We start from the raw sequence: 12,852 nt of genomic DNA, 5'->3' as shown, positions 1-12,852 counted from the left end.
TTACTTTAAGTACATTGTATTCTGAAAGCACTAAGTATACTCTTTCAAATTGGGTATGCCCCAGCTACCCACAAAGTGGTTTTTTTAGCAGAATCCTTTGACTCAACTAGATGAACCTCTTCATATCTTCACAACTAAAAATCTTATTTAACAGAGCATGTGTCTGAAATTGTTCCAGGAAAACAGAAGAAAGTGCCATATATTTAGATTATTGTTCATTTCCAAAAGATGCTTTTCATTTTACCCTCCTATGACCCATTGGGATCTTGGATTTGAAGTATTTAAAGAGATAATGTGTGAAGAAGTTTCTAACATCTGTGCAGGATCCCACCTTCCATATCCAAAGGATTAAGTTTTGTGGGACAGTCATGATTTTTGTGAATAATATAGCCAGGGGTTAGGAAATTTTGTGAGGGAAGTGGAATTAGGATAATTTAATAAAGTAGTGTACAGTAATTAGAATTGGTATGCTTTTATGGGAGCTTCTTTTCTAACAGCAGAGCATGTCTGGTTTGAGTAAATTCTTTTGAGGGTGTGAAAGCAAGTATTTCAGATAAAACCTGCATTGATTGTAACTTGACAGTTCTTTTAAAGTTTTTTTTTTTTTTTTTTAATGGAGTCATGAACATTTTCTTGGTAATTGTTTCTCAATCGTTGGGAGCTAGTGGCTTGCAGTTTGTGCTCTTGAAGCCCCTCGAGAATTGTTTGCAACAGAGAGACTGTTTGGCTGATGTATAAAGTTCTGAACTTTGCCTGCAATTGCACATTGACTTCATTTCCTCAGCCCCTCCCCAATCATTCTCGAGCACCATTGAATCGACCAATCTAATCAAAACTGATTAGTTTATCTTGACAGGCAAGTTAGGGAAGCATTGCTCCAGATGAAGAGGAAGTTGGCATTCCATAGCCAGGATGCAGCATTTCCAGCTGTGGGTGGGCTGACCACAGCCAAGCAGGCCCACTGAACAGCAACTTGGGATTCAGGCTTTGTAAGAACTCATGTTGCAAACCCACTCTCTTTGTCGTAGGCATCTACCCAAATGGCTTTTAAAGCTAAGCTGTGATTAATAGTAGTCAGTTTGAAGTTAAGAGTCATCAGTTTAAAATTTAGCTCAACAAATGGTAGCTTGTTTGCTGGTTCCTGTATTTAGCTTTATTTTAGAAAAAAAATAATCACAGAGGGCAGAGGAAGGGAGAATGTTTGGGTTGTTTTTTGATTTATTGCTCCCTCTCTTACATCATCATTCAGAATGTTAGCTCGTTGCTAAAATTTTGTGGGTTGAACTTCTGTTCTGTGTTGATTTTTAGCAGGAAGATAAGGGTATCTCATGTCTCATTTTAAATCCACTATTGTCCTTTGACAATGACTAATTTGATATTTTCCCCTTCTCTTTAGTCCCTCTTGTCCTATGAACACATGTACACACACCCACCCACAAATCAGTTTATCTAAACTTAAACTTGAAGTGTTAAATGGTGCCTGCAAACCTATTTTACTAATGTTTAATTATTAGGACCCCCAAACAGAAAAAAATGAGTAGAAATAAGAGAATTTTTGCCATCAAATTTCCATGTTTATTTTTCTATTCCTCTATACATCCATTTTTAAAACTTTGTAGTATTTATAAAATAGGTTCAATTCTGTATCCTCTTTTTCATTTGTGTGTGTGTTTTTCTATGTCATTTAATAGCCTTTGATTTTATTTTAAATGGTTACATGATGTTTTAGTAACTTTACCCTTTCCATATTATCAGACATCTGTATTCTCCATCTGGGGCTTGTAGGAAGCATTTTTGTGCCTAGGACTTTCATTTGGAGAATTGATTCTTAATCTGAAAAGAAGTAGACTTAATAGGTCAAAGAGTATGGATGTTTTTATGGCTTGACACATATTGCCAAGTTGCTTTCCATAAGAGCTGTACTAATTTACAACATCCCTCTTACCCCAGGGTGTGATGTACCTGTTTCACTTTCTTACCAGCTTTAGGAACTGTCATTAAAAGAATATATATTTTTGAAATTACTGCATGTAAAATGTACCTCATTTAAATATCTGAATATCTTATATTAAGAAGGTCATTATAATTATGTATCCTTTGGGTTTCTGAGTCCATTATAAAAATTGATGACCAGATAGTTCTCTTGAAGCAATATGATCCTCAAGTGATCCATAAGCATAAAAATATGTTACATTTTATATTTTTATTGGAATTTTACATTCATTTGCCACTAGTAATACACTTCATGCTGTTTCTGTACAGGAAATGAGAGTTAAGTCCATTTTCATATCTGAAAATTTCTTAGTGGTATCTTTTAGAATTTACTTTTGGTGTTTAATTTGATGCTGAACTTGGAATTCGTAGGAAAGAAAATGGTTTTCTTAGCTTTCTTGTGTGAATTTTCTATATGAACTCAAGGCAGGGGTTTGTGTGGATCAATGGTTAGACTGGAGCATGCATCAGGTCAACCAAGAGCGCTTGGTAAGACACCACAGGCTGGACCTCAACCTCTGAATTTCTACTACAGTAGTTCTGTGGTTAGAACGTTTGACTTCAAGGTTCTCATCCAAACACACACTAGGACTTTTGAAAAGGCGGTGTTCCCAGGTTGTGTAGACGGACACTTGTAGAAGACCAAACACCTGTTTGTTTGTTAGACACCCTACTGTGATGTGCTTCTGTCTTCCCTTGCTCTGGTTCTCCCAGGGCCACAGCACTGCACACAGAAGAAGCCTGTGTGAATACCACCCCCCGGAGCTGTGTGGTGCCTGTCCTGGGCCCATGGAAGTATCGAGATGGAATTGGTAACATTCCAGGCTCTCATGTCATGCTCTGACGTCATCAGAGCATGATGACGCTTACATCAGTGATGATAATAATTTCCATTTAAAAAGTTACGGCAATTTAATGAAATCATGCATATAAAGCATCTAGCAATATGATCCTCAAGTGGTCCACAAGTATAAAAATATGTTACATTTTATATTTGTATTGGAATTTTACATTTCCAATGTAAACTGGTAATGATGGTCACCTGTGGGCTTGCAGGTCTTAGCTGCTGTGTCCTGCCTCTTACAATGCTACCACTTGGCCCTGATGGCCCTCGTACTTTGGGGAAAAAACTCTTGTAATTAATTCTTGAAGCAGCCAGGGAACTACATGTGCTCCTCTTTCTGAGCACAGTGAGCTTGTGTACAGCAACCATGACAACTTCTAGAACTTTTATTTTCTTCTACAAATTAATACCCAACATGTCTCATGATTTTAATTCATTACTTTAGTGTACATGATGGTTTGAGTAAAAGAATGAGTCATATTAGGGAAAATTTTTTGTATTCATTGAAACAATTTCATTAGTTTGTTTGTTTTAGCCTTTAGGTAAGTTGACTTGCAGGCCTGGGCAGGAATACAGAGGTTGGGTAAGAGGGAAGAATTTTTCCACCGTGATTTCCTAGAATTTTGTGTCACTGATTGAGAGATCTAGAATAGAAGGAGGGTAGTCAACTGACTTCATGACAAAATACCCAGAAGCCCACGGGACTTTCCTGGCAGCTGCTTACTGATGAGTAGTCCCTCTCTGCCTCGACATCCCTCTAAGAGCAGTCCTCCACCAGGACCATAGTGTCTTACACCTTAGAACAGCCCCATCCCTCAGGGAATGCAATCACTTTCTCAGCGGCCTTCCCTCACAGCCACCACCTTTGGGACTCGCGCGCTGCTTCTCTCTTTCTGGGATTTGGTTGTGTGCAGGCTGACAGGCATCTTATTGATAGTTTAACTCAGAGAATGGCCATGCCCCTCTCGTAGGCTTTTTGCCCTCTCCTCTGAAAACTTAACAGTAATATACGTATCAACAAAACAGTAGTTACACATTTATCTATGAACTGTTTACTTGTGCTATGTTACATCAATGAGAATTTTAGTAATAGAAAATAACTTTATAATGTTAGCATAGATTCTCAAGAATACAGTTTGTTTTCACTTTGGGTGTACACGGTTCCATATGCCAGTGAATGGCAGGGGATCTGTGGGGGGAGACACAGCTGTCACAGCATAGACTTGACCTAGCAGGGGGCAGACTATCCTTCCAACTCCTGCTTTCAGAATGGAGAGCTGCCACAGCTATCAGGAATGCCTGAGGTATTGATTCTCTTAACCCCGTCTGGCAGGGAGGCAGGGCCAGGGAGCCAAAACTCTGGGCTATCATCCTCTCTGCCATGAGCAGCCAGCCTTGTTTATCTGCAAGTCATTTTCTATGTGTGCCATGGTGTGAGAAATATTTTTAAGTCCTCTTGTGAGGTGAATTAACACAACGTATACATACTGCACATACCTTTCTGAATCTCATCTCACCAGGAAGAATGCCTGTCTCATTCATGGGCATAATACCCTCACAATTTTTCCCATATCCAAATGCTACCTGTACCATTATTCGTATACTCTTTTCCTTCAAACTGGTTAATTCTTTTCAAACTTAATTTTGTCTTGAATTAATATCACTGCTGGAAATGGAAAACCAGTATCACATGGCATACAATGGAAGGTAACTATGAAAATCAATGTGAAATTAAGATTCCATGATGTGTCTATGAACCACATCTGATTTTCTCACTGTGCCACCCCTGAGGGAAACACTGTGTTAACTTCTAGTCCTTTCAGAAGCTGAATATGCACCATTCTGTTTTTTTTTCCTCTCTAAAATGGTTTTACTTCTAATGTCCTTATCTATGAAGGATTTCAGTATTTGTGTAGGAGTTAACTGTTAACAGTCGCTCTCTGTATGCAAACAGATGCCAGGGACTCTGCCCTTACCCTGGATGTCAGATGTAACCAGGAGAGGCAAGTAACAAGAAGCTGTGGCAGGGAGTCATGTGAAGAGTGGTGCATGTCATTATCCCCTGGTTGGCTTGTTGGGGAGAAAACTAGAATAGAAACAGAATTGGATTCTAGTTTACCTATGTCCTTCATTAGCTGTGAACTTGAACAAGTACTTTTACCAGTGTGGTCCTCATTTTCTTCTCAAGAAAGAGAAAGTTGTGATCTACATTGATGCTGGGCACATCCTATCAGTGCCCCTTCACCTCACCTTTGGATTATTCAAAGTATAGCAGGGGTCCACAGTTAACTTATCTGCGGCTGAGAAGTCCCCAAACCTTTAAACTCAAAAGCTTTTACATAACTTATTTGTCAGAACATCAGACTGGAACTCGTGTGATAATCAAGTGGACATCAATCTTTTTATAGCCCATATTTATTCCATGTAGTGTGACTATTCATGTATTTTGCTGAAGAAGTGTATTTGCTCCAGGCTCCTCCTCAAACTCCCAGAACATACAGGGTATGCCTCCTATTACCTTTATGAAATTCTGCAAACACATCTAACCTCAACAGTTTTGGTTAAAGGATTGTAGACATTTATATATAAACAGCATTCACTTGACTAATATCAGTCAATGTGTATTTAGTGTCTGTAATATTCTGGGTATTGTGTTAGGCTCTGGGGAAGAAGTTGACCAAAAAAAAAAAAAAAAGAAAAAACCCCAAATGATCCAATTTAAAGATGTTCACATTTTCACCGAACAGTCAAATTATAAATCACTAGATCAAGCCACTAGGTTGAGGTACACAGTGAGGTGGCTGAGTGTAGGGTGGGCACAGAGCCTTTGTCAAGGGCCCCATGCTGTGGAACCAGGGATGGAGGGAGTGTTCTCAGTGGACAGGAAGCATAAGCTAAATCATAAGTGATTTGAATAGGAGCTCAGTTGGACCAGGTTGGGGGGATGTGAGGTGCATTTAGGAATGAGAAATAAAATCAGACAGTGGATGAAGAGTGCTGTGCCAGCCAGAAAGGAGAGCTGAAGGAATTCATTAAGATAGCCTGCTGATGGGACTGCAGGTAATTGAGGTGTCATGATGGCCAGGTATGTAAGGACAGTGGTGGGCCTGGACTTCGGTGGAGAAGGAGCTCGCTCCATGGACAGCACTGAGGGGTGCACGCAGAGCAGGGGCACATCAGCTCTTACCTCAGTTTTCCAAAAGATCTTGCTGGACACAGAGGGAGGTGGTGGAGGGTTGGCAGGGGAGGACTGAGCAGATGGACCTGCAGGTCCCACGAGCAGCCGTCAAAGGAGGAAAAGAGGGTGTCTGGTCCAAGTGCTTGGTGGGCAAGCTCTGTAGGAAGGACTGATTTTGGACACCTGCATTTTATGAAGACTTGCTTTTTGAAGCACTTTCTAGGGCATTTTTATTGCTCTGCATGTCAGCTTTGTGATGTGTACTTCAAAGGTGGTGGAAAAAACCAAGGCCTGGCAGCTATGGGGTTTACACATTAATGGTAGGGATATCGCTTGGCGAAGACAGGCTTGCCCTGCAGAAGAAAAAAACGTTCATTTAGACATATGCCCAGGAAAAAAACAATCGTATAAATCAGATGCACATGCCAAAAAGTTGTGGGGGAGTAGGTTATGAATAATGTTTCTGATTCCTTTCTTGTGGCCCCTTTGAGTCACACCAGCCGCCTTCCATGAAGGCAAGGCCTGGCTCAGTCTGTTCCTTCCTTGACCACTATTTAAGAGTTCCTCTCTTCCCCTGCATTCCTGTATCATTTGTTGTTCGTACCACTCATTTGGCACTCGAAGTGCTGTGTATTTTTAGTGACTTTCCTGAATTCATGCTGTCCTCTTTGCTGGCTCATGATTTGGCAGCTAGCTGCTGGTTGGGTGCTGCCTTTAAAGGACTCGAAGTTCACTTTTTTTGCCTGGCTACCCTGACTGTTTGTCAATTTCTGGCAGAAATAAGGCACAATTGTAAGTCAGTCGCCTCCCACCTTGACAACACTTGTGTCCTGACAGGCTGGCCTCATCTCCCACCCACCCTTGCTTCTCCTCCCACTCCCACCACCGTGTGTGCCCCACGTGGGCTGCGAGGAACTTCTTTCTGTCTCTCCACCACCTGAGGATTCTTTGTAAGTTCTTGTCTTGGCCTCAGCCCTTCCTCTGCCCGGACTGCGCTGTCTCCTTGGTACTTCCTCTTCCCTGTCCTGTCTTCTGCCTTGTGAATTCCTCCCTTTCTGTTTGAAAGCTTGTTTGTGCTTCCATGGCACTCATTGTTTATCCAAGGGACTCAGTAAGCTGCACAGCAGCTCCTTCTGAGTCCCGCTAAGTACCACTGGCCCACCCATCCTCTTTTCCTGCTGCTTCTAACACTAGCCTGTTATTTATTTATTAATTTTTTTATCCACCCATCCCATTATTCTGCTTCATGTCACCAGCACCACATCTTTTTTTCTTGTGTATCTTTCTGCCCAACACAATCTCAGGCACACACAGGTGAAGGAATCAAAATGGTTATGGAGTCAGCTAGTTCACTTGAGAGCTAACAAGTGAAAACAGAATGGAAATTTCTAATCTACATTTGCCTTTCTAATATAAATTGTGAGGTTCTTGTTGACAAGATGCCATTGTCTAAGGAAAAAAGAGAAGGACCTTCTTTTGCTCCTCCACTTGCTTTTGATTTCTTTGAAAAACAAGAGCATGTCTTATGCTTCCATCACCCTTGACATTTAATATGCATTTTGTACATAGTAGATACATGGTGTACTTTCAATTGATTGAAATGATGCTTTCCTTGGTCAGAGGATATTCAGGTGACTGCTAGAGTTTAGCCCCAACTTTAGTTATGCTGGAGAAGCAGGGCCAGTGTAAGATGGAAACAGTCAATAACTGGCCAATAGTTGAATAAAGGTTTGACTAAACTCCAGGCATAATCAGTTCAATGGTCTTTTAACACTTAACTCGTTTTGTTAAAACAAGGGGGCATTTAAGAAGATTAAAATACAGGAAATAGAAACAAGAGAAAACTTCAGTTCATATAATGAAATTCATTGTTGGAGATCACTAGATCCTGCATTTTAAAAATGCAGCCATGCTTTATTTTCTTTTGCACCTATAGAAAACTGGTCAAATTCATATGACCCTTCTCAAGCTCAACAGGCATCTTACCCCAAATAGCTAGCTATTATGCTTGTTTTTTTTTTTTTTTTAACATTTAAGCCACCCTATTAAATGTGTTCTCTCTCAGAAAAATTGGGAGACAATGAAGGGCACACCCCTTACTGTTTTCTATAAATTTATTTGGGCTTCGAAAGGATATAAGTTACCTCTCTGGGTCCATGTTTGGTTATGTTTTAGGTGTTGTTTCTTTTCTTTTCTTTCTTTTTTTTTGGAGTCAGAGTCTTACTTTGTCATCTTTGGTAGAGTGCCTTAGTATGACAGCTCACAGCAACCTCAACCACATGGGCTCAAGCAGTCCTCCTGCCTCAGCCTCCCAAGTAGCTGGGACTATAGGGACCTGCCACAATGCCCAGCTACTTTTAGATAAAATGGGAGTCTTGCTCTGCCTCAGGCTGGTCTTGAACTTGGGAGCTCAGGCAGTCGACCCACTTCTTCCGCTGAGAGTGCTAGGATTACAGGTGTGAGCCACGGATCTGGGGCTAGGTGTTGTTTCTTAGTTTTGAAAAGAACTAAAATATTTTTGTTTGAGTGGTTCCTGGGATCTTTTCAGAAGTAGGTAAGGCCTCTGTGATAAGGCATCCCAAGTCTTCTGAAAGCAGCCGTTGATGCCCAATATGAAGGGTTCATGATTTGCCAGGAAAGCTTTTAATCCACTGCCTGCTACACGTTACAAATACAGTTACACAATGTAGATAAGTTATTTAGGATTAAGAAAGAATGTTAACTAGATTTTTTTAAAATATAGACCACTTTCCATTTTTAAAATAAACTCTTATTTAGTTAAATTTATAAAGTTTTAAAAAAATCTGTAGTATTTCTTGAACAGATGCTCCTTATCATATCTAATCTTTGCATAAATGGTTTGTATTTATATGGGATTTGCGGGAATGGTTTCTCACTGGCAAGTAATTTTTATGACAAAAGAAAAGGGGATTGAAGCTTTTCAGGTGGCTTCTGGGCACTAGAAAAACCTAAATGATCATTTTTCTCACATCCTTCTGTCTCCCCCAACAACCTCTTAGGTATTTAGGAATAGAAAAACATTACACGGAGGAAAGACAGAGGATGATGAAGCAAGTTCTCTACTGTCCTCGTTGGTAAAGCCTTTGAAGAGGGAAAGGAAATCATAGCTATTTTGGTTTTATCTCTACAAGGGGAAGTATCAATTATCTAATCCCAAATGATGAAGTTTTAATGTTTTTTGACTTAAATAAGGAATTGATATGTGTTTTCTGGGGGAAAAAATGGTTTCCAAGCTTTTAGAAATCATGCAGGGACAGAAGCTGAAATTAGCCACTTTTATATTTGCCCTGGGGTAAGGGAACCATTTGTCCATCTTTACTGTTCTTTTGCCTTCCCAAGCGGCTACCCCCTCTACCTTTTATTTTGTGCCAACCATCTGAGAGTAAATAGTAGAGTTCTCAACCAGATAGCTGTGTCTGACGGAGGGTACTCAGTATACATCACAGACGGTGAGTGAATGAGGAAATCGCGTTCCATTCTTTGTATTCCTCTTAATGGGAAGGATTCTTTTGTGACAATGACGTTTTTGACAATATCATTTCATTACAGAATCAGGAATTTTGATGATAGTCCTGATTCATTAATTTGCCTCTAACACTAATTTGTGGGTGACTTTTTGTATTTATGGTTTGAAAACACCGGATTCATGAACTTTCTTAGGTGTTTTGTATCTTCTTAAACCCGCAAAGGAATGTTTATCCTAGGTCTCCAGTACCCCAGTTGGGCATGACAGAGCTACTCATACAACTATCGGAACATTTTGTTAGTAAATATGGTTGCCTGAGAAGTTTTCACATTTTCTTCTAATAATTATTCTTCTTCTGATTACCAGCTGAGTCTATTTTTACTGCCTTGTTCTCCACTTATGTTAGGACCTACCTGTGGCTTCCAGAACTGCCATGAGGCATGAGGAAGGTGATGGGTACTTGTCCTGTCACATTCGTCCGTGTGACACTCAATCAGTAAAACCTCAGAGGCACCTCTGTTCTCTTGCTGACCCGACACAATTCTTGTCCTATGTGCAGGTATAGTGGAGGATTACAAGCCACCATTCTACGATGTGGTTCCCAATGACCCAAGTTTTGAAGACATGAGGAAAGTAGTCTGTGTGGATCAGCAGAGGCCAAACATACCCAACAGATGGTTCTCAGATCCGGTAAGAGGGCTAGCTCCTTGGTTTTAGAGCAATCCCTGCTTGTTCCCTACTTGTTTGGCCTTGCGTTTTCACTGGCATGGCATCCAAGTGAGCTGCCTTGCATATCTTGTTGTTTTCTCTCCCTGTTTTACATAGAAAGGTCTTAGACATACTTGAGTAGGTTCAGAAAAGTTCTTGCAGCAGCCATATCCGATAGATCTTGCTAATGAGTGACAGCGTTCACAAAGATTTCTATGATGGACCGGCTCCAGGAAATGGGAGACTCATTACGACTGCTCCTGGCCCTAGACCTGCAGTGTCATATTTAAAGTGAGAGAGTTTGAGTGATGCTTTTAATCTCCTTTCAACCTCTGCATGTCTGAATTCCCAAACAGAGCTCCTGACTGCTGAAAATTCTGTGTTGCTACTCACAAGTCAGGTCTGAGACACAGAGAAATGACCCTGTTTGGAAATTTTAGTGTTATCTCTAGGTTTGTATTACTGCTTTTAACACCTATAAAATCATCAAGGGGTTCAACCTGGCCTATGTAATTTATCTGATAAAGTAAGTTGGTTATATCAGAAGTCCAAAGGGTAGTGATCATGAAACTCTAGAGAGTGGCTTCTTTATCAGTAGTTAAGGCCTTGATAATTTGTTCAGAGGAGATGACAGTAACATCACTTTAACTTCAAAAGACCTGCAGAGTTCTTCAAAACAGTTGAAGACATCAGCCTGGCTTGCAGGGCTACTGAAAAGTCCCTGTGTCATTGTGTCCTTCTTTCTTTCTCTCTTCAGACATTAACCTCTCTGGCCAAGCTCATGAAAGAATGCTGGTATCAGAACCCATCGGCAAGACTCACAGCTCTGCGCATCAAAAAGACTTTGACCAAAATTGATAATTCCCTAGACAAATTGAAAACTGACTGTTGACATTTTCCTGGTGTCCGGAAGGAAGATTGACGTCGTTGTTGTTGTCCAGCTGGGACCTAATGCTGGCCTGTTTGTCAGAACAGAATCCATCTGTCTCCTTCCCCCAGTGGCTGCATCAATACGGCAGACATCTTACCCAGCCATGTGTTGGGGAGACACGAAAACCACCCTAACCTCTCTCAATGACTGTGAACTGGGCATTTCACGAACTGTTCACACTGCAGAGACTAATGTTGGACAGACACTGTTGCAAAGGTAGGGAACTGGAGGAACACAGAGAATCCTAAAAGAGATCTGGGCATTAAGACAGTGGCTTTGCATATCTTTCACAAGTCTCCTAGACACTCCCCACGGGAAACTCAAGGAGGTGGCGAATTTTTAATCAGCAATATTGCCTGTGCTTCTCTTCTTTATTGCACTAGGAATTCTTTGCATTCCTTACTTGCACTGTTACTCTTAATTTTAAAAACCCAACTTGCCAAAATGTTGGTTGCGTACTCCACTGGTCTGTCTTTGAATAATAGGAATTCAATTTGGCAAAACAAAATGTAATGTCAGACTTTGCTGCATTTTACACATGTGCTGATGTTTACAATGATGCCGAACATTAGGAATTGTTTATACACAACTTTGCAAATTATTTATTACTTGTGCACTTAGCAGTTTTTACAAAACTGCTCCGTGCATACGTTAAAGCTTATTTTTATGTGGTCTTATGATTTTATTACCGAAATGTTTTTAACACTATACTCTGAAATGGACATTTTCTTTTATTATCAGTTAAATTCACATTTTAAGCGCTTCACATTTGTATGTGTGTAGACTGTAACTTTTTTTCAGTTCATATGCAGAACGTATTTAGCCATTACCCATGTGACACCACCGAATATATTACTGATTTAGAAGCAAAGATTTCAGTAGAATTTTAGTCCTGAACGCTGTGGGGAAAATGCATTTTCTTCAGAATTATCCATTATGTGCATTTAAACTCTGCCAGAAAAAAAAAATAACTATTTTGTTTTAATCTACTTTTTGTATTTAGTAGTTATTTGTATAAATTAAATAAACTGTTTTCAAGTCAAACAATGAAATTGTTTTTCATTGTCTAAAAAAGATCTATATAATAGTAAGCATTTTCTTATGGGAGCAATAAAAGCACAAACCTAATTTGTAAATCGAATTCACTTTTAAAGTCTAGTAATGAACTGGAGGGTACTATGAGGATGTCTTACAGCTTAAATTTGATATCAGGAAACTTGAGGTTTTTTCTTCTGGCTGTGATTTTATTTTTTCTCAGTTTCCTCAACTTTAAAGTGAGGGTCACAGATCTCTCTTGACCCACTTTTATCACTGCGGGAGAGGAGGTTAAGTGTACGTGGGACAAAGTCTATCCCGACATTGTTTGGTATAATGAATTATATGAGCGTAAAGCATCCCATCTTGCTGCTTGGACGATAGTTTTTCTCTTTTTATACAACTGAATTAAAAAGGTAGGGTTCATAGTAGCCCAATAAGAGGAGTGAAAGTTTTGGCATATCCTCCTGAGGTAAGTTAATAAGTTCATTAGGTTGGCTCGGTGTAGCACAGTGGTTACGGCCCCAGCCACATACACCAAGGCTGGTGGGTTCGACCCTAGCCTAGGCCTGCTAAACAACAATGACAGCTGCAACAAAAAGTGGCCAGGTGTTGTGGTGGGCGCCTGCAGTCCCAGCTACTGTGATGCCACGGCATTCCACCAAGGGCGCCACAGT

The 12,852-nt window shown here is 40.3% G+C and overlaps 1 protein-coding gene across 5 annotated transcripts in view; it reads left to right on the top strand.

Annotated features, from left to right (window-relative positions):
- The window catches only part of ACVR1 (activin A receptor type 1), a 128,930-nt gene extending 116,746 nt beyond the window's left edge, over positions 1-12,184 (top strand). For 4 of the 5 annotated variants that reach the window (XM_023516796.1, XM_003795961.3, XM_023516795.1 and 1 more), the window contains 2 exons: positions 10,061-10,191; positions 10,967-12,184. In XM_023516796.1, the coding sequence (XP_023372564.1) occupies positions 10,061-10,191; positions 10,967-11,101 (266 nt within the window). In that variant the 3' untranslated portion in view covers positions 11,102-12,184. Of the gene's footprint in view, positions 1-9,034; positions 9,613-10,060; positions 10,192-10,966 lie in introns of those variants that run through there. The other variant, XM_023516798.1, reaches the window with a different exon arrangement.
- The last annotated feature ends 668 nt before the right edge of the window (positions 12,185-12,852 follow it).

This window comes from Otolemur garnettii, unplaced genomic scaffold (genome assembly GCF_000181295.1).
Source record: "Otolemur garnettii isolate 467f Iridium unplaced genomic scaffold, OtoGar3 scaffold00098, whole genome shotgun sequence".
NCBI lineage: Eukaryota > Metazoa > Chordata > Mammalia > Primates > Galagidae > Otolemur > Otolemur garnettii.
The sequence above is the reverse complement of the archived record's forward strand: the minus strand, read 5'-3'. Positions and strand labels throughout refer to the sequence as shown.